The sequence below is a fragment of the Vulpes vulpes genome, chromosome 2 (genome assembly GCF_048418805.1).
Source record: "Vulpes vulpes isolate BD-2025 chromosome 2, VulVul3, whole genome shotgun sequence".
Taxonomy (NCBI): Eukaryota; Metazoa; Chordata; class Mammalia; order Carnivora; family Canidae; genus Vulpes; species Vulpes vulpes.
Window position 1 is genome coordinate 33,993,570 of NC_132781.1, and position 19,296 is coordinate 34,012,865.

Sequence of the window (19,296 nt, forward strand, 5' to 3'; positions counted from 1 at the left end):
TTGATACATTGTGCTATATATCTTTTGTAATCTGCCATGGCTTTTAGAAGACAGCTATGTTCTCTGCTGTAGTGTGTCATGGCTTTTGAAGGAAGACAATTCTTAAGTATGGGTGGTGCTCCTAATTAAGGATGAGACCCAGAGGTTTCATATAGTACATATCTTGGAAACCATGTTGTTTTTTTGAGTTCATTCCTGACATGACTAAGCTAAAATACATAATGCTCCCTTTATTGAGATTATTTAGTTTCTTTTGCTTGGCTGATGTGCAGCATCAGATATTTTAAACCAGAATGTTCTCATCCATGACGTATATGTGATTAGAGAGACAACTTAGGTGTACACTTTCAATATCTGTGTTAGAGTATAGACAGAGAAGAATTTAACAAATTAGAATTCTGTTTGTAAGAAGTAAATTATAATTGAAAGCCATGAGAAAAGTACCTTCCTGGGTCATATATTACCATTATGTGCCCTTAATTTAAGGTAGATGAGGGTGATCCCTCTAGCTATTAACTTCTTAAAGTTTTTAGGGCAGCCCAGGTGGCTCAGCGGTTTAGCGCTGCCTTCAGCCCGGGGCGTGATCCTGGAGTCCCGGGATCAAGTCCCACGTCGGGCTCCCTGCATGGAGCCTGCCCTCTCCCTCTGCCTATGTCTCTGCCTCTCTCTCTCTCTCTCTCTCTCATGAATAAATAAATAAAATTTAAAAATAAAGTTTTTATCTTGAAATAATACATATTCATAGGCAGCTACAAAGACTGTACAGAGCAATCCCTGTGTTCTTTACCTAGTTTTTGGTTATATCTTACATAGCTATAGTACAGTAGAAAAACTGGAACTTGACATTGGTACACTTGTATTATTCTATATCATTCTGCAGGAGTAGATTCATGATATATACTATTTAATCACTACAGATTTAGCCCTGCTACTCCTTATAGTCATACCTACTTGCCCCTGCTCTTCCCCAGTATCTCTAACTCCTGATTATCTCTAACTCCAAATTATTCTTCATCTGTATAATGGTCACTTCAAGAATGCTACATAGAACACCGTAGCGTGTGACCCTTTGAGATTGCCTTTTTTTTTTTCCACTTAGCATAATGCCCGTGAGAATTTATTATTATTATTATTATTATTATTATTATTATTATTATTATTATTCCATGGTATGGTTGTACTGTAGTTTAATACCTATTTTAGGACATTTGGGTTGTTCCCAATCTGGGGCTACAAATAAAGCTGCTGTGATGAACTGCTAAATGATACAGATTTGTACCAGGTTTACTTTCTTTTGTATAGTTACATATCATTGAAGTTGGCACACCACCTACAGGAAACCAGCCCTTTCCAAAGAAGGCAGTGGATGTTTTCTTTCCTCCAGAAGCACAAAATGACTTCCCTGTTGCAATGCAGGTATTTTAAGCAAACAAATGGACTTTTAAAATCTCTCCTCTTAACAAAATTAATCTCAAAATTATTACAGTCAATATAATTTAGTAGTGCTTAGAAAAATACCCTTTATTTAAGTGTAAAGTTTACTAGTGAAACTTTGTAAAGAAATATTCTTAATTTTCATGTAATACATAAACTCTGGGTTATCCTAAGTTCAAAATTATGTTTTCTCATTTATACATTTTACTCATACTCTATTTACTATAGGAGCTTGGAATAGTAAATGTGCTGTAAAAATGAGGAAACCATATATATTAACTTTTCATATAAGTTTGTTGTCAAAGTTCTAAAATTTATCCTCTCTAAAATGGAATTGGGTTAAATTTTAGCTTTATAGATTCATAATTTACTGAATTGTTGATTTTCTTCATACAGATCAGTGAAAAACATGATGTAGTATTCTTGATTACTAAGTATGGCTATATCCACCTCTATGATCTTGAGACTGGTACCTGTATCTACATGAACAGAATCAGTGGAGAAACAATCTTTGTTACTGCACCTCATGAAGCCACAGCTGGAATAATTGGAGTAAACAGAAAGGGACAAGTAAGGAAACCTTGAAACAAATTAAGCAATGAAATAACACTACTTTTTAACTTTACTTTTTTCCCCCCAAAGCAAATGATTTGGATGTCAGAAATAATATATACATAAAAATACAGAAGCATATGTTAAGAGTCTCTCATTGATTCTGTCTCAGAGAAGGAAACTTTTGATATTAAAGCCACTTAAGATTTTGTTTATCTGTCTTCATTGTGAAAAGAATTGACTCTCAGGGTGCCTGGGTCTTTTAAGTGTCTAGATCATGATTTCAGCTCAGGTCTATCTCATGTGTTAGGGCATCCAGGGATCAAGTAGAGCTCTGCACTCAGCAGGGGCAGGGTGGGGAGGGGGGAGTTGCGTGGGAATTCTGCTTGAAGAGTCTGTTCCTCTGCGCCTCCCTCCTCAAATAAATCTTAAAAAAGAAAGAAAGGACTCTCCATGCAAAGGAACAAGGGTCACATTTGACAGATGTTTTACTCTTGTTTAATACAGGTTTTTTTCTTCCTGTGATTGCTAAGACAGATGATCAACTACTGGGGAAAGAATTCTTTCTACATCTTTTTTTCTAATTCGTTAATTATTATCAAATATTTAATGTTAGAAAGTGATATGTTACAGTAGGTGTTCCGGGGTACCTGGAAAGTTTATCCAATTAGATAGGGAAATATTGGGATCCCTGAGTGGCGCAGCGGTTTGGCGCCTGCCTTTGGCCCAGGGCGTGATCCTGGAGACCCGGGATCGAATCCCACCTCAGGCTCCCGGTGCATGGAGCCTGCTTCTCCCTCTGCCTATGTCTCTGCCTCTCTCTCTCTCTCTCTCTCTGTGACTATCATAAATAAATAAAAATTAAAAAAAAAAAAAGATAGGGAAATATTAGCTATTCTGAAATTGTCACAAGTGATCCTTTTTCTGTTTTCTTAGTATTTTAGTGTAATCAAAAATATCCCATCAGGAGGTATCTATTTTCTTAAAATGATTAAAATTTCAAGGAATACTGTTACTGTTTGTTCTTGCCTTTTGCTAGTTTTACTTTAAATTAGTATTTTTCCTAGATAGTAAGCAAAGGAAGTAAATAGGGTTTTTTCTCTTTTGTTCTACTAATTTTTGGAAAATGTTATGTATGTAAAGAGGCAAATACTATAGAGAAAGGGAGTCTTTCTCTATCCATTTCCTATCTTATCTCCACACCTGGTTAGGTGCTTCTGCTTTATGCCCCTAGAACTTAGGTAGCCCTCCTCATTTACATCTATCACAGTGAATTAAAATTGCTTGTTTACCTGCTTCCGACTCTATTCCTATTCTTCATTAGGAAAGGGGCTTTTCTTTGTTTAAAGGTATTTCTATACCAGTCAGTGTCTTGGCACTAAAACAACTCTAAAAATTCATTAGCTTTCATTTATTTAGTTGTATGGATCTCTCTCTTGGAAAAATCAAGAATGAATTGGCCTTTTGGTGAACTAGGTTAGTGATAATTTAATAATCATGAAGTTATTAAGCCAAAGACCTTATTTCTGCTGCTGTGCTGATGTTTTTAAGATAATAATACTTAAAATATCTGGAAAAATTTCACCATATATATTGGCTATTCATAACTCTGATTCTGTAAATTTATTGATTATTCTCCTTCCCAACAAATTTTCTGTTCCAATTGCTTGGAGTAGGGGTTTGGGTGTTTATAGTGACCTTAGGCTTCAAGGCATTTCCTCTGGTCTCTGATCAAAGCCAATTCTTGTTGGACATATGCCCTGAGGGAATGAGTCTTCCTCAAGCTTAAAAGCTACGAAGAGAACATTATTGTCAATATCTAGATTAAATTCCGAACTTGGCAGAACTGAATACGTTAGAAGGTAGGGGAACCTTCTCTGTCTCTTGTACATACTAAGTACTGGTTGCAAGAAATTTGTTAGAACAGTCTAAAATAGGATAAAGATGAAACTGTGGATTTGGTGTTTGGGGAAGGCAAAAGGTGTGTACCATTCAGTAAGAAGCTTCAGACATTGTAGCTGGAACTGGATTTGTTCATCTTTCTTTTCCTGGGCGCTAAGCACTACATTAAGAATGAGGGTCTGAGGGGCAGCCCCAGTGGCTCAGCGGTTTAGTGTCGCCTTCAGTCCAGGGCCTGATCCTGGAGTCCCAGGATGGAGTCCCACGTTGGGCTCCCTGCAGGGAGCCTGCTTCTCCCTCTGCCTGTGTCTCTGCCTCTCTCTCTCTCTCTCTGTCTCTCATGAATAAATAAATAAAATTCAAAAAAAAAAAAAAAAAAGAATGAAGGTCTGGAATGCAAATGACTTAAAGAAAGAAAGTACTTCCTTCCTTTAATGTCTTAATATGTAGTAGAATGACATGAAGCAATACAGGATAGCCTAAGCTTTGGGGATAAGGGTCTGACCTACATGTGAGAACATTTGGAAGTTAAAATGTCCTCATTTTTCTCAAAAGGAAGAATAGAACAGACAGGGTACACCATTACATATCTATTTGGTTGTTGAATTCTCAGGTTGTATTTTGATTCTTGTTAGTCCTGGGACAGAAATTGCCCATTTTCATTTATTTAACAATACCAAGCACTTATTTCAGGCAAAACACTGTCTGGTGCTAATAAATACAACTAAGGAAAGATATGTCCCTGTCCTTATGTAATAGTGGCTGAGAAACATGAGAAATTTTTGAATAAGAAGTGCTATTAGGATAATATGAGTAGTTTATAAGCTGAGGTGTATAACAGCTCTGGTGATGGAGAGAGGAATGGATATGTAGATAGTGAAGTGAAGGCTCCCTTTCTCATGTCAGGTGATAGTTTAAATTTTAGACAAGTAAGTAAGGCAGCACTCCGTGACTGACTTTTTAGGAGCACTAAGGGTGAGTAACTCTCGTCCAAATGGAAGCAGTTAGAAATGCTTTTACTGATGCTATGTTTATTAAGCACCTACTGCATACCTTGCATTATATTAGATGCATGAGGATTCAGTGATCCCTCCCCTCTTTGAGTATATAACCTGGCCTCTTGGAGTATAAATGTAATTAAAGAAAATTACTGAAAATCTTTGTTTAAAAAAATTCCTAGATTTAAATTAAAAGGAATATATCTTAAACTTCTTACAGCTGTGCCCTAGATGTCATTTAAATTGCAAAGCTTTTTCATATTCCTGTAGGTTATCCAGATTGTCTCCTAAGAATCAATAAACCATATGGAGAGTTGCCTTTCAGAACTCAACTAAATGAGAGTCTTAATCTTTGATATTAACCATGTTAAGAATGAATGGGTGATAGCAAAGCAATTAGTTTGGACAATATGAAGATAGTATGAAGTAGGGAGTTATTTATATCACAGAATGGCCATATTTTAGGAATCCCCAAATGGCTTAGTCGTCTTTCTCTTGGCCTCTTTTTGTTTTTGTTTTGTTCAGTTTGTTTTTTTGTTTTTGAGAGAGAGTGCACATGCATGTGTGCAGGAGCAGAGGAGGGGAAGAAAATTCTCAAGCAGGGTCCATACTTCATCATGGAACCGATATGGGGCTTGATCCCATGACCCTAAGATTATGACCTGAGTTGAAATCAAGAGTCAGACGCTTAACTGACTGAGCTACCCAGGTACCCCTAAATATTTTTTAAAAAATTTTTAATGGCAGCAAGAATGCAGTTGTAATTTCATTACCTTTATGACTCAGTAGTAAACAGCTCTAAACAGATTTGGTATCACTGATATCCAAATGAATACATTGCAGCTATTCATTAATCTTTAAATTGCAGGTTCTGTCAGTATGTGTGGAAGAAGAAAACATAATTCCTTATATCACCAATGTCCTACAAAATCCTGATTTGGCTTTGAGAATGGCTGTACGTAACAACTTAGCTGGTGCTGAAGAACTCTTTGCCCGGAAATTTAATGCTCTTTTTGCCCAGGGGAATTACTCAGAAGCAGCAAAGGTGGCTGCTAATGCACCAAAGGTAAATAGTTACAGAAATGAAGTTACCATGATTGGATTAATGTTAACATATTCTATTTCTAATAATAATAGAAGTGGAACCAGCTTTCTACAGAGAAACTAACCCTTTTTAGGTTGCACTTTCCTCTAGTAGTATATGCTACTTGTCAATGCCTCTAGAGTTGCTTAGCTTTTTAAAAGTCAATGTCAGAAGATTATGTAGATCTAGCAAACTAATTTACATAGATGTAATGTTCAGTTATAACACCATTAACCTTCATCAATGATAGCCACAGAGTTTATTTCTAAACTTGAAAAGTAAATAGATCCTGTTTAGTTTATGATAAGATTTATCTGAAATTTCGCTGTATTCTCATCACCTTAGTATGTTGGACTGAATTAACACCCTACACCCTAATCAGTATCATGAAGTTTGTACTTAACGTGAAACTGGAACAATAGTTAGCCATAATTACTTTACGCTTATGCTGTTCTCTTAAACATTGGCATTGTGATTGGATTGGCCTCTTTTTGTTTATATTTCTGATTCTGAATTATTCTCATAACCTTGAACCAGAGGTGTGATAGACATTAACTGAATCTTTGCTATTCAGTGTGTGAAGATTTGAAATTTGTTATATTGGTAGATGAAATCCTGCTTTCAAGATTGACCAAGAGATCCTTGGAGTTATTAATGTGATGTTGGATTACCTTTAAAAGGAATCTTTAACATTTCTCTTTCTTAAAGGGAATCCTTCGTACTCCAGACACTATCCGTCGGTTCCAGAGTGTTCCAGCCCAGCCAGGTCAAACTTCTCCTCTACTTCAGTACTTTGGAATCCTCTTGGATCAAGGTCAGCTAAACAAATATGAATCCTTGGAACTATGTAGGCCTGTACTTCAGCAAGGGCGGAAACAGCTTTTGGAGAAATGGTTAAAAGAAGATAAGGTATATTAACTATGTTAACATACTTTTGCTTTGATTGTATTTAAATACTATGGTAGCAAGTTAGAAACATCTAGGCTGCCCCCAAATGTCCATTATTTACTGCTTATAGGAATCGAACAAGGGCAGACCTTGTATGAGATGTATTTAACTCACTACCTCTTAAAAATGTATTTTTTATGGCATGTTGAGATAGGGTATCTTTGTTCAGTTTTTTTAAGTGGAATCCAGGATTTTTGCTTGGTGCTTAAAATTACTAACCTGGAAGCAAATTGCTATCCTTCCTTTTGCTTTAGAAAAAGTTTAGTATGAGAAGCTTACTTCAGTATACATTCATATTTGTCAACATCTATAATACTTATTTCTACATAGGAATATATTTTTGGATCTCACATCCCACATTTGATATGCACAGTAGCTTCAACCATACAAACACCACATCTTTTAGAACTTACCAAGTATGATGAAAATGGTAATTGCTACTAATAACTGTGTTTGGTTTTTTTTGTTTTGTTTTTTAAAGATTTTATTTATTTATTAATGAGAGACAGAGAGAGAGACACACACACACACAGAGGCAGAGGCAGAAGCAGGCTCCATGCAGGGAAGCTGACATGGGACTCGATCCTGGATCTCCAGGATCAGGCCCTGGGCTGAAGGCGGTGCTAAACTGCTGAGCCACCTGGGCTGCCCACGTGTTTGGATGTGCAAGGGAAACATAAAATGTTGGGTCATTGATAAGATACAAGACATCAGGATTGCCTAATTAGCACTGTTAGAGATTCCCAAAGTGATTTCACAGAATGTTAATTAGCATTACATGGAAAAATATTTAACTAGTTTCTTGAAATTTACTTAAATTGTACTCTTAAAATCTGTTCTTAACCAGTTTTCTTTACTGTAAAGTTTCTTTATGCTTTATGTTTGCCCAGTGATTTCTTTTTACACAGAGCATCCAATAGTACTTAAAGTACATTATGGAAAATGTTGCTTATTTGTAAGGCAGCTAGCAAGTTTAAACAATTCCTTGGTGGCATTATTCCTTTCATACCAACGTAGAAAGCCTTTTTCTACAAAGTGATAATGCTGAATTACCCTATCTTCTGTCACTGTCAAGAAGTGAGTTGGTACTGTTCAAAATAACTCTTGAGTAGTGAATAACTTTTAATGTTATTACACCTTTCAGCTTTAGCATATATTGATAATATTTTTACATTACTAATTCTAAGCCCTTGTTCCTTTTTTTTTTTTTTTTTTTTTTAAGTCCTTGTTTCTTGACCCAGCTTCTGGTAATCTTATAGGATACTGGAGAATAGTGCTTCAGAGTTGGAGTAGTGGACAGGAGTCTGCTGAAGAGTAGTTGCTAGCCACACTAGCGAGTATTTGAAGTCTGTCCTGAATGTTTAAGGGAGGATCGGAACAGCCAAAGTAACTGAGTTGACGCATATAGCTGTGTGAAAGCTTTTTGGGTATCAATACCTTTCTTGTAAATGGTCACATGGTTTATTTATGGTGAAAGGGATACTGGTCAACTCTAAATTACTGTATTCAGTTAAGAGGTATAGACTCTGAGGCTGCCCTGGTGGCTCAGTGGTTTAGCGCCGCCTTCAGCCCAGGGCCTGATCCTGGAGACCCAGGATTGAGTCCCAGGTCAGGTTCCCTGCATGGAGCCTGCTTCTCCCTCTGCCTGTGTGTTTCTGCCCCCCTCTCTCTCTCTCTCCCTCTCTCTCTCTCTCTCTCTCTCTTATGAATAAATAAATCAAATATTTTTTTTAAAAAAAGGTATAGACTCTGGTAGAACTTTTTTACTTGTCAGTGATAAACGCTATCCTTTGACATAACCAATAAAAGTAGAAAATCACAACTCTTAGAGAAGCTGTTTTCCTCATTGGGCAGCTAACTCAGGTTGAATAGTGCAGAGGAGAGGGTATCTGTGTACCACCTAAAAATTCTAAAGTTTTTATCTCTGACCTCATAAAATTAGTATGTTCTGCTTTGCAACCTTAGATCCAAAATTCAAAATAATAATGATCTTAGATCCTATAGATGTACAAATTATGCCTTAATATTAGGAAGGGCCCTTTAGGGTAAGCCTCATCTGGCTCCTAAAATATTAAATTTTCATTTGATAACATTACATTAAAAGTTGGATTCTTTTTTAAAAATTGGGACCGTGCAGATCTGATTATCTGAATATTCATAATAGATAGTAGTACAGGATTCTGCTTTTTAAGTACCTACTTTCTTAACAAAGTAGTTGGTTATAAGTATGAAGTCTTGGTGAGCTTTTTATCCTTAAGTAGGATGTGTAAAGAATTCTACTGAGACAGTGCTTTGAATACAAGATCAAGAGTCTTTACTAACCACAATGCTTGCATAATTATAATATATTCTGGGACAATTGAGTAAGTGCCTGTCATAATAGCTAATATGTATAGTGGAAGTAATATCAATGACTCATTTATTACAGTAGCTCATGGATCACCAAACAATCTCTTTTTCCTTTGGACAGCTGGAATGTTCTGAAGAACTGGGTGACCTTGTGAAATCTGTGGACCCTACGTTGGCACTTAGTGTGTACCTGCGGGCTAATGTCCCAAATAAAGTCATTCAGTGTTTTGCAGAAACAGGTCAAGTCCAGAAGATTGTTTTATATGCTAAAAAAGTGAGTTCAGTGAAACAGATTCTTAATATAAATAAATTCATGAAAGCATTGAAATATTAGCCTATAGCAATGGTCAGTGACTTTAATAGTGGATTTCTTTATATTTGAATTACTTGAAAAAGTATAAAAACTCTGTTTTAGCTCCACATATAGAATTACACTAATTAAAAAATGATACTCTGGGGCTCCTGACTGGCTCAGTTGGTAGGCATATGAGACTCTTAATCTCAGGGTCGAGTTTGAGCCCACATTGGGTACAGATATTGTCTTAAAAAAACTGTTTTAAAAAAAATGGAGACATTCTTACCTGCCTTCTCAGAATTTAAGATGTCAGGGGCCTGTTTAACCTGTTAGAACAAACTTTGAAATTCATTGGAACTAAGTAAGTCATTTATAAAAACTTATAGCTCTCCATTCAAATATGTTGTCACCAAAGTGTCTATTTGCCTGTTATGGGTCAAATTAAACATGTTAAGTTAAAACTGAATTTGTACTTGAACCAGTAGTTCTATATTAGAAAAATTCTGTTGTAGAAAATGCCTTTAAATGATATAAAAATGAAATTTTACAGCAGCATTGCAAATTTTTGTCTATTTGTAGGTTGGATATACTCCAGACTGGATATTTCTGCTGAGAAATGTCATGCGTATCAGTCCAGATCAAGGACAGCAGTTTGCCCAAATGTTAGTTCAAGATGAAGAACCTCTTGCTGATATCACACAGGTAAAGGAAACTTCTGTAGAAGTTGATTTAAAAAGTGAATGAGGAGGATCTGAATTTAAACAGCTTTGGAGAAGGGGCACTGTGGTGGTTCAGTGGTTGAGCATCTGCCTTTGGCTCAGTTCATGATCCCTGGGTTCTCGGATTGAGTCCTGAGTCAGGCTCCCCAGAGGGTGCCTGCTTCTCCCTCTGTGTCTCTGCCTCTCTCTGTCTCTCATGAATAAATAAATAAAATCCTTAGAAATAAATAATAAACAGCTTTGGAGAAGAATGGGTTAACTTTTCAATTTGTAGAAGTTAGAGCTATGTCTGTCTGCATAGATAAACCTCAAGTACCTTATTAAACAGAAAACAAGTTGCAGAGGAATGAACAGGAAGGTACCACCTATATACAGTTTTAAAACATGCAAAACACTCTTGTTTAGAGATATATATGTATTAAAAATGAACAAAATATAGGAATAATAAAACAAGGATGGTTGCTGCCATTGGATTAGGGAAGAGATAGATATTGGGAGTGGAACTCAGACTCCTTCATATTTTTTTATCTTTTAAATAGTTCATCAAAATTTTAAAGCCATTGTTTTTTGTTTTTTGTTTTTTTTAAAGCCATTGTTTTGATTGTATTCTGCTATTATATATAATATCTTGATTTTTTTTTTAACCACAACTAAAAGCTGTAGAGGACAAAAATTTATTCTTAAATTATGAAGTTTTAAATGATATTTAAATCTGGGATTCAGTCTGGCAATTTTTTATATAAAGAGATACTTAATTTCCTTTCAGGTACAAATTGTCAATAGTATCATAAATCAAGTTTTAAATATCTTAAAACAATTTTCTTCAAATGCTTTTTTTCCAGATTGTTGATGTCTTTATGGAATACAATCTAATTCAGCAGTGTACTGCATTCTTGCTTGATGCCCTAAAGAATAATCGCCCATCTGAAGGTCCTTTACAGACACGATTGCTTGAGATGAACCTTATGCATGCACCTCAAGTAAGGTTTTCCTGCTTTTTAGGCATGTTTCCACTGTTATAGTAGTTATTGACAGCTTCTTAGATTAAGCTGTTGGAAGCTACTGAGATGCCTTTGTACTCTCTCCTTATTTATTCACAATTGAATCTTAATATGTAATCTGGATATAGAATTATTGATGTAAATTGGATATAAGATAAATTTGTCCTATTTGTGGTTTCATAGGTTGCAGATGCTATTCTAGGGAATCAGATGTTTACGCATTATGACCGGGCTCATATCGCTCAGCTGTGTGAAAAGGCTGGTCTACTGCAGCGTGCATTAGAACACTTCACTGATTTATATGACATAAAGCGTGCGGTTGTTCACACTCATCTTCTTAACCCTGAGGTATTTTTAGTTTCTTACCTAAAAGATGGTGATATGATTGATTGGTATACTGAAAATGTAGAACTGAATAATAGTAATTTCATTCCAACAAGGTTCAATATTATTTCACATGTGTATTTATTTACCTGTTATTTTGTCCTCCAGTGGTTAGTGAATTACTTTGGGTCCTTATCAGTAGAAGACTCCCTAGAATGCCTCAGGGCCATGCTGTCTGCCAACATTCGTCAGAATCTGCAGATCTGTGTTCAGGTGGCTTCGAAGTATCATGAACAACTGTCAACTCAATCTCTAATTGAACTTTTTGAATCTTTCAAGAGTTTTGAAGGTAATTAAGAGTTTGAGTTGTTTTTAATTAGAGAGCCAAGAAAGATATTATTATGATCATGTACTGTTGGAAATTTTATCTTTCTACAAGCTTAATTTTATGGGACAGTTTGAATTTTATTTAATAAATGTCAGCTCTTTTATGTCAGGTTCTTTTATCATAATTGCATAAAATGAAAATACTAACCAGGTATAATAAGATTTCACACTTAGGAGTCATTCTGACTCTTAAAATGATAAATGTTTCTAGCCAAGAACATTTTGTGACTTGTCACTATACACTAGGTTTTCTCAGCCTTTGCACTATAGATAATTTGAGCTGGATAATTTGTTTTAGGGACAAGTTGTCACGTGCATGCAGGATATTTAGCAGCATCCCTGGCTTCTACCTGGCTTCTTTAGATGCCAGTAGCATCAGCTGCAACAGTTGCAACCACCAAAAGTGTCTCCAAACATTGCCAAATATCTGTCTCCTGGGAAGAAAATCACCCCATGCGTGAATCACTGATATACTGAATACTAACGTAATCACTATTGGGTAACTGTTAGGTTTAATAGCTAAACTTCTGGTTTCTAGTTATCTTTTTTCCCTTCTTTTTGTCATTTTGGTCTAGTCAGAAAGAATAAGATTTCTACTACTTCAGTTTCTCGATTTCTGTATATTAACTACGCACTAAATTGATTTTGTTCATTCAGGTTCTCTAGCCACGTGTAGATATATAAATTTAAAGTAATTAAAATTGAATACAATTAAAATTTTAGTTCTTCAGTCACAGTACCACATTTCAGGTGTTTAATAGCTGTGTACTGTTAGTAGCTACCATATTGGACATGCCAATATAGCACACGTTTTTATTGTTCTGGAAAGTTTTGTTGGACAGCACTGCATTAGTCTTTTCAAACCACTTTTGTAGTTTTGCTATTAATTGCATATAGGAAAAACCTGTTATAAAGGACTTCGTTTAAAATTTCTCATATATGGGGAGCACCTGGGTGGCTCAGTCGCTTAAGCATCTACCTTTGGCAGACGTCATGATCCCAGGCTCCTGGATCAAGCCCTGAGTTGGGCTTCCTGCTCATAGTGGGAAGCCTGTTTCTCCTTTTCCTCCGATTGTGCTCTCTCTTGCTATCTGTCTCTTTCAAATAAATATAAGATACATATCTTAAAAGATTTATTTATTTATCTGAAAGACAGAGATAGCAAATAAATAAATTTATTTATTTATTTTTAAAGATTTTATTTATTCATGAGAGACACAGAGAGAGGCAGAGACAGGCAGAGGGAAAAGCAGGCTCCCTATGGAGAGCCTGATGTGGGACTTAATCCCAGGACCCTGGGATCACGACCTGAGCCAAAGGCAGATGCTGAACCACTGAGCCACCATGTGCCCCTAAATAAAATCTTTTTTAAAAATTCATTAAAATTTTTCATGGAATATGGTGTGGTTTTATTTAAAATTTCTCATATGGAACATGGTATGATTAGCTTTGGTATTAAGTAGTTGCCTTTTTCTCAACTACTAGAAAATATTGAATTATCTGTTTTGTAGAGATTACAGTGTATATTCATTTATTGAATTGGTTATTGGATTAATTAGTATTCTTATTAAGCTTTTTGAGCAACCAGTTTTTATTTGGGGCTATTCAATATAACATTTATTTTTAAATTGAGGTATAATCAACATACTATTTTTTTAATTGCTTAAATATTTTTCAGTTCTATCATTCTCAAAGGTGCACGTATACTTAATTTCAATTATTTGTCTCTTTAAGGTCTCTTTTATTTTCTGGGATCCATTGTTAACTTTAGTCAGGACCCAGATGTGCACTTTAAGTATATTCAGGCAGCTTGCAAGACTGGGCAGATCAAAGAAGTAGAAAGAATCTGCAGAGAAAGCAACTGCTATGATCCTGAGCGAGTCAAGAATTTTCTCAAGGTAAGTGGTTTTGAGTAATGCACTTTCTGGCTGGAATGAAGATCAGCAGTTCTACATCAGTATCATCATAGTTTTAAAATATTTGTTTTCCCTAAATGGAAAATTCTCAGCAAAATTGTGTGCTGAATTATTTCTTCCAAATTTAGCATTCTGTGGTTTCCTTTGAAATAAGGAAGGGAGTTGGTAAGTAATACTTAAGAAGGACCATCTCTTTAAAAGAAGAGAAAAATAGCACTATGTCGAAGAAATTTCCTTCCACTTGAATTTTTGAAGAAAAATTTTGAAATGTGGTTGGAGGTTCTCAATGTCACTTTAGAATTTCAAGTATGCTCCCTTTGAAGATAAGAACAGTTTGCCCTCAGTGTCCTCTTTTCGGGAGCCTCTATTATATACAGACGACTATCTAAAGGACTTAGATTTATCTCTCTCCTCAAATTAGCTATTGTTTAGAAACTAAATATTAATTGTGTATAATTCATTAAACTGAAGGTACGATCTAACAAACAAAAACCCCTCAGCTTTGCAATACTAGTTATAGAAAACTGCCTGTGTTGCAGTAAAGAGTAATGGTTTAAAGATTTTTAGCTCTTCAAAACATACCTAAGGACAGTTAAATTAATGTTTACTTAACTTTAGCTTTATTCTCATACCTACCAGTCACACTATGAGGAAAATAAAAGCTTTAAAATTGGCAGTTGTCGATAAAAATCAAGTAAACTATAGGATACTTAGAGAACCCCTTAAGGATATATATTTTGCATTTAAATAATACACGAAATGATTCTAGGGATTGTATGTAAAGTTCTTACTTTTTGTCTTTTTGGAAGAATTTTTACATTGACACTAAACCCAAAATGTTTATTTTGTAATTAAGTAGAAAAACCAGGCTTTTCCTACTCCTACACTGTTATTTTAGATAATCTGTAGTTTTATTAACTGTTCTTTTGAAGAATTACTACTGGGTTCTAGATTAAATAGCTAAATAGAGGTTTTAATGTGATGAAGTAGTTAAAGTATAGAAGTTGCCTTATATTTTAGATTAAAAGATAAACTTTTCTCCATGGTATAGTTTATATAATATCTTGGCCATCACGAGTATTCTCAGTAGCCTGGATAGTATGATATGTTTGAACCCAAGTCTTTGTGGTATCAGAAAGCCCTCCAAATGAGAGAAAGATTTGATGCTCTATGCTTGACTAGAGCACCATGACTACAATTTAGTTCCTTCTTTGAGTATCAGTACTGTTTCCTTTTTAAAAAATACTACCAGATTCTTAGATTCCCTTTTCGTTGTTATTAAACTCTTGACTGTTAAGCTTCAGTTGTCATTTCTTTAGAATTGCATTTGTATTTTTTAAGTGATTTATGTGTAAAGCAGGACTAAATGAACATCACAATTAAGTGAAAATAGTTATTGAGCTTCAAAAAAAAAAAAAAATCCTCTGGATTTTAGATAGTGTAGCCTTAAGTTGCTTAGCCCCTGAGATCTAATGAGAAGAGGACTCCCCTTCCACACATCATGCTGTGAATTAGGTGCAAGTCTGATAGAGTGGGGAAATGGATGTGGATTTTGGGCTTTTAAACCAGTGAGACCTGGTTCAAATTCTATTTCTGTTATTAGCTATTATTTGTTCATTCGGTATTTACCTAGCTGTTACCTCAGGCAAATTAACTTAGCCTCAGTTTTTCTGACCAGAAGCTGTGTTGATCTAGTCAGTACCTTGTATTGCCATAGGTATTCAAGTGATAACCATTGTTAATAAACTGTTAGTGGGCCTTGGAAATAAGGTAGTCAGCCTACCTATCTTTTTCTATCAGGCAAGTTTTATCATTGGTTTTAAGTTATTCATGACTTTGTGAAGGAATTTTAATTCCAGCCCAAGTTAGAGGTAAACCTTGTGTCTTATCTTCAGTCTGAGATGGGAGCTCAGTACTAAGATGCTACTATTGTATTCAACCTTTCACCCCGGTAGTAAAAATGGAACATACTAGACACTTTACTCACTTTCCTTATTGACCTCTACAATATAGCTGTAATGCTACATCTCATCATCACTGCCATTAAATTTCAGTTTAGAGATCCTAGCTGTATGATAATTGGTGTTATATGTAAACTCTGATAAGAAAAATTCTCTGATGTTGAGCATTCAAGTGGCAATTACATGTTAGCCACCAGGAATACAGAGATTGTTAGATTATAACTTTGCCTTTAAAAGATCCTGTGAGCAGGAGGAAGCGGTTTCAGTAGCATCATTTGGCTCATGCATTCACCCTGTAGAACTATAGCTATCCATAGAAAGCATGGAACTGTTCTTTGGACCCATGATCTGCTTCCTACTACCTTTGATCTTTTTTTTTTTTTTTTTTTTAATAATTTTTCTTTTCTGGTTGTACTTAAACCACACTGGCCTGCTTGTTATTCCTCAAACTCCCTGAACCTTCTCCTGCCCCAGGACCCTTGCTTGTGCCCTTTTCTACTTTTTTCTCAAATCTTCATGATTAGGATTCCTTACCTTTGTTCAGATTTCTGATGAAATGTTATGAGAAAGGATGTCTCAGATTACCCTGTTTAGAATAAAATCTATTCCTATTCCATCTTCACCTCTCCCATATCCTGTTTTATTTTTCTTTAGAACACTTAATATTATAAGACATTATTTTTTCCCACTAGAACATATGTTCCTTGAGGGAATGCTTTACTTTGTTCCTTGCTGTTTCAGTGCATAAGAACAGTGTCCGGTATATGGGTACTCAGTAAATATTAGTTAAGTAAGTAACATAATGTTTAAGAAAACCTCTGAATGTGTTTATGTAATTTCAATTTTGTTCTTCAAATCTTTAATCATATAATAGCTAGAGGGTTAAGCTTTTTAATACATAATTTAAAATATTAATAGCATTACTCCCATGTGTGAAATCATGTACAAATTAAGGCAGTCAAGAAAATACACTAGTTTTTGTCTACTTTTCCAATCTTAAATTTTCATTGGAAATACATTCTAGTTGTCTTTACCAAGAGAAACCTCAAACACCAGTGCATGCATGAGAATAGAACACATAGGTAATCTTCCATTACTTTCAAGTGTATTTTCTAAGTGGTAAAGTATGTAATATTTTATGTGTATATTAAAGAGGATAAAGAAGATTAGTATATTGATCCACTAACTTTCTGATGTTCATTTAGTAGGAAAAACTTGGCTAACTGAAATATTTTGGATAGGTAGATCCAACATTTTTTTAGAAATGATTGTAGTTGTTAGTACAGGTTTCCATGGTGCTAAATACATGCTTTAGACTTTCCTTAATGTGAAAAATCTGCAGCTGGACTTCCACTTCAGATTTACAGCCATTTTGATTTTTTTTTTTCATGATTTCCCTGACTCCTAGATTTAGTTGGGTATTCTCTGAACATTTCATAGTCTAATCTTCAAATTTATGATTGGATGAGTGATGTGCACTAAACTTTAGGAACCATTTTATTTTAATATTACAAATAATATTCTGAGTGGCTGTCATTAGGGAAAGTCCTAACCTGCTTAGTTGTGCTTCCTTAATAGACTGACATAGAGGAATCATTTATTGAGGAATGTTTCACTGTGTATAAATGAATTCCTGATGGAAACTGTTATTTTTTGTGCTGTACCTTATGTCTGTGGAATGTAACAGGACATGTATCAGGTAAATGCCCAGTACAGGTCTTAGCTACCTGTCTGTACCATCTGTGTCAATCTATAAGTAGGATTATAGCTTGGTATTTGTAATGGTAAAAGCAATTGGTAATTTAAAGATGTCTTTTTCTTTTTTAAATGTGTGGTGTTTTTTGTTTTGTTTTGTTTTTTTAAATCATCATGCTGATCCTTGTAGGCTTTATTGTAATAGTGTTAGAAGTTGGCCATATAGATTGGAATTGGGAGGGGTGAAAAAGAAATCATTAGTTTGAAATAACTATGAGCCATTTATGCCATAATTTTTATAATGTGACTATAGTTTTTATGAACTCCAAACCCAGTTGCAATGTTACTATTAATGAAAGTCCCACTGTGATGATTTTATATCCTAAGTGCCACTAGTGGCTCATAAATCTTAATTTGTTATCTTTTTTTGGTAAAGGGTGTTTTGCTCTGAGACTAAGTCTAGCTTAATAATAATTTAATGAAACTGGGATGGGCACACACCATCTACTGGGTCATTTCTTTCTTTGAGAGAAGAGCCAAGTTTATGTGAGCCTCTCTTACCAGTGTAGAACAGATTCTCATATTTTACATAGATTTGATAGCTCACAAAAGGAGAAAATTAAGGCTACTTTTTGTTCTTTTTTCAGGAAGCGAAGCTAACAGATCAGTTACCACTTATCATTGTATGTGACCGATTTGACTTTGTCCATGATTTGGTGCTCTATTTATATAGAAATAATCTTCAAAAGTATATAGAAATATATGTACAGAAGGTAAGTAATATTTAAAAATACCTTATTGTAAATTTTACTTCTCACACTTTGGAAATCTTCATATCCTTTGAAATTTTGTACTACAAAATGGGAGTAGTCTGCTACAGTCCCTTTCAACTTTTTTTTTCTCCTTAGACTCCTTATTTAGATTGGAAATTTACATTCATGTTAAGCCTTTAAAGCAGAACAAACTGCCATAGTTGGAAAAGTTGGATGACTTTTCATCCAACTACACAACTAGTGTGTAGACACTAGTTAACTTGAACCCAACCCCTGAAGTATATCCATGTAGAGGTCATAGACTCTAAAGCAGTTTTAAAACCATCTTAACATAGATATTTGAAACTTTACTTTGTAACTAGAGAAAAAAGAAAAACAGTTTTATTCTAATGGAGACCTTTTAATTAGTCTTCCATAGACATTCTGTGACTATAGCCTCTTTGGACAGACTTTATTTAGAGCAGTCTGAGATATGAATTAACCAACCCATACTTCCTGCTAACTTTTTCTGTCTACTAGCAAATTCAGACTCTTGGTTTATTACTGAATTTTAAAACTGAGCTTAAAAGAGGGAAATGAGTTTAATTTTTTTTATAAACAACTTTTTTGCTTTGCTTGTTAATAACATAATGACTTCTTTTTTTTTTTTTCTTAAACTATAGGTGAATCCAAGTCGACTTCCTGTGGTTATTGGAGGATTGCTTGATGTTGATTGCTCTGAAGATGTTATTAAAAATTTGATTCTTGTTGTAAGAGGTCAATTCTCTACTGATGAGCTTGTTGCTGAGGTTGAAAAAAGAAACAGGTGTAGTACCATTTTAACCTACATAACTCCTATAAATGAGTAGTCTCTCTTAGCATGCTATTGGATAAAAAATACAGCCTGTCATTTGCCTAAAAGCTATTCAGTAAAATGTGCATCATAATTCCCTGGAGACCTCCAATTTAGAAGTGAAGATAG

General features: G+C 34.9%; 1 protein-coding gene across 2 annotated transcripts in view; it reads left to right on the forward strand.

Annotated features, from left to right (window-relative positions):
• CLTC (clathrin heavy chain) overlaps positions 1–19,296 on the forward strand; it is a 67,139-nt gene that overhangs the window by 30,801 nt on the left and 17,042 nt on the right. For both annotated transcript variants that reach the window (XM_072747621.1, XM_072747620.1), the window contains exons 5-16: positions 1,303–1,416; positions 1,831–2,004; positions 5,752–5,949; positions 6,676–6,876; positions 9,386–9,538; positions 10,139–10,261; positions 11,121–11,258; positions 11,463–11,627; positions 11,772–11,952; positions 13,725–13,888; positions 18,210–18,335; positions 18,998–19,140. In XM_072747621.1, coding sequence (XP_072603722.1) covers positions 1,303–1,416; positions 1,831–2,004; positions 5,752–5,949; positions 6,676–6,876; positions 9,386–9,538; positions 10,139–10,261; positions 11,121–11,258; positions 11,463–11,627; positions 11,772–11,952; positions 13,725–13,888; positions 18,210–18,335; positions 18,998–19,140 — 1,880 coding nt within the window. The remainder of the gene's footprint in view (positions 1–1,302; positions 1,417–1,830; positions 2,005–5,751; positions 5,950–6,675; positions 6,877–9,385; positions 9,539–10,138; positions 10,262–11,120; positions 11,259–11,462; positions 11,628–11,771; positions 11,953–13,724; positions 13,889–18,209; positions 18,336–18,997; positions 19,141–19,296) is intronic.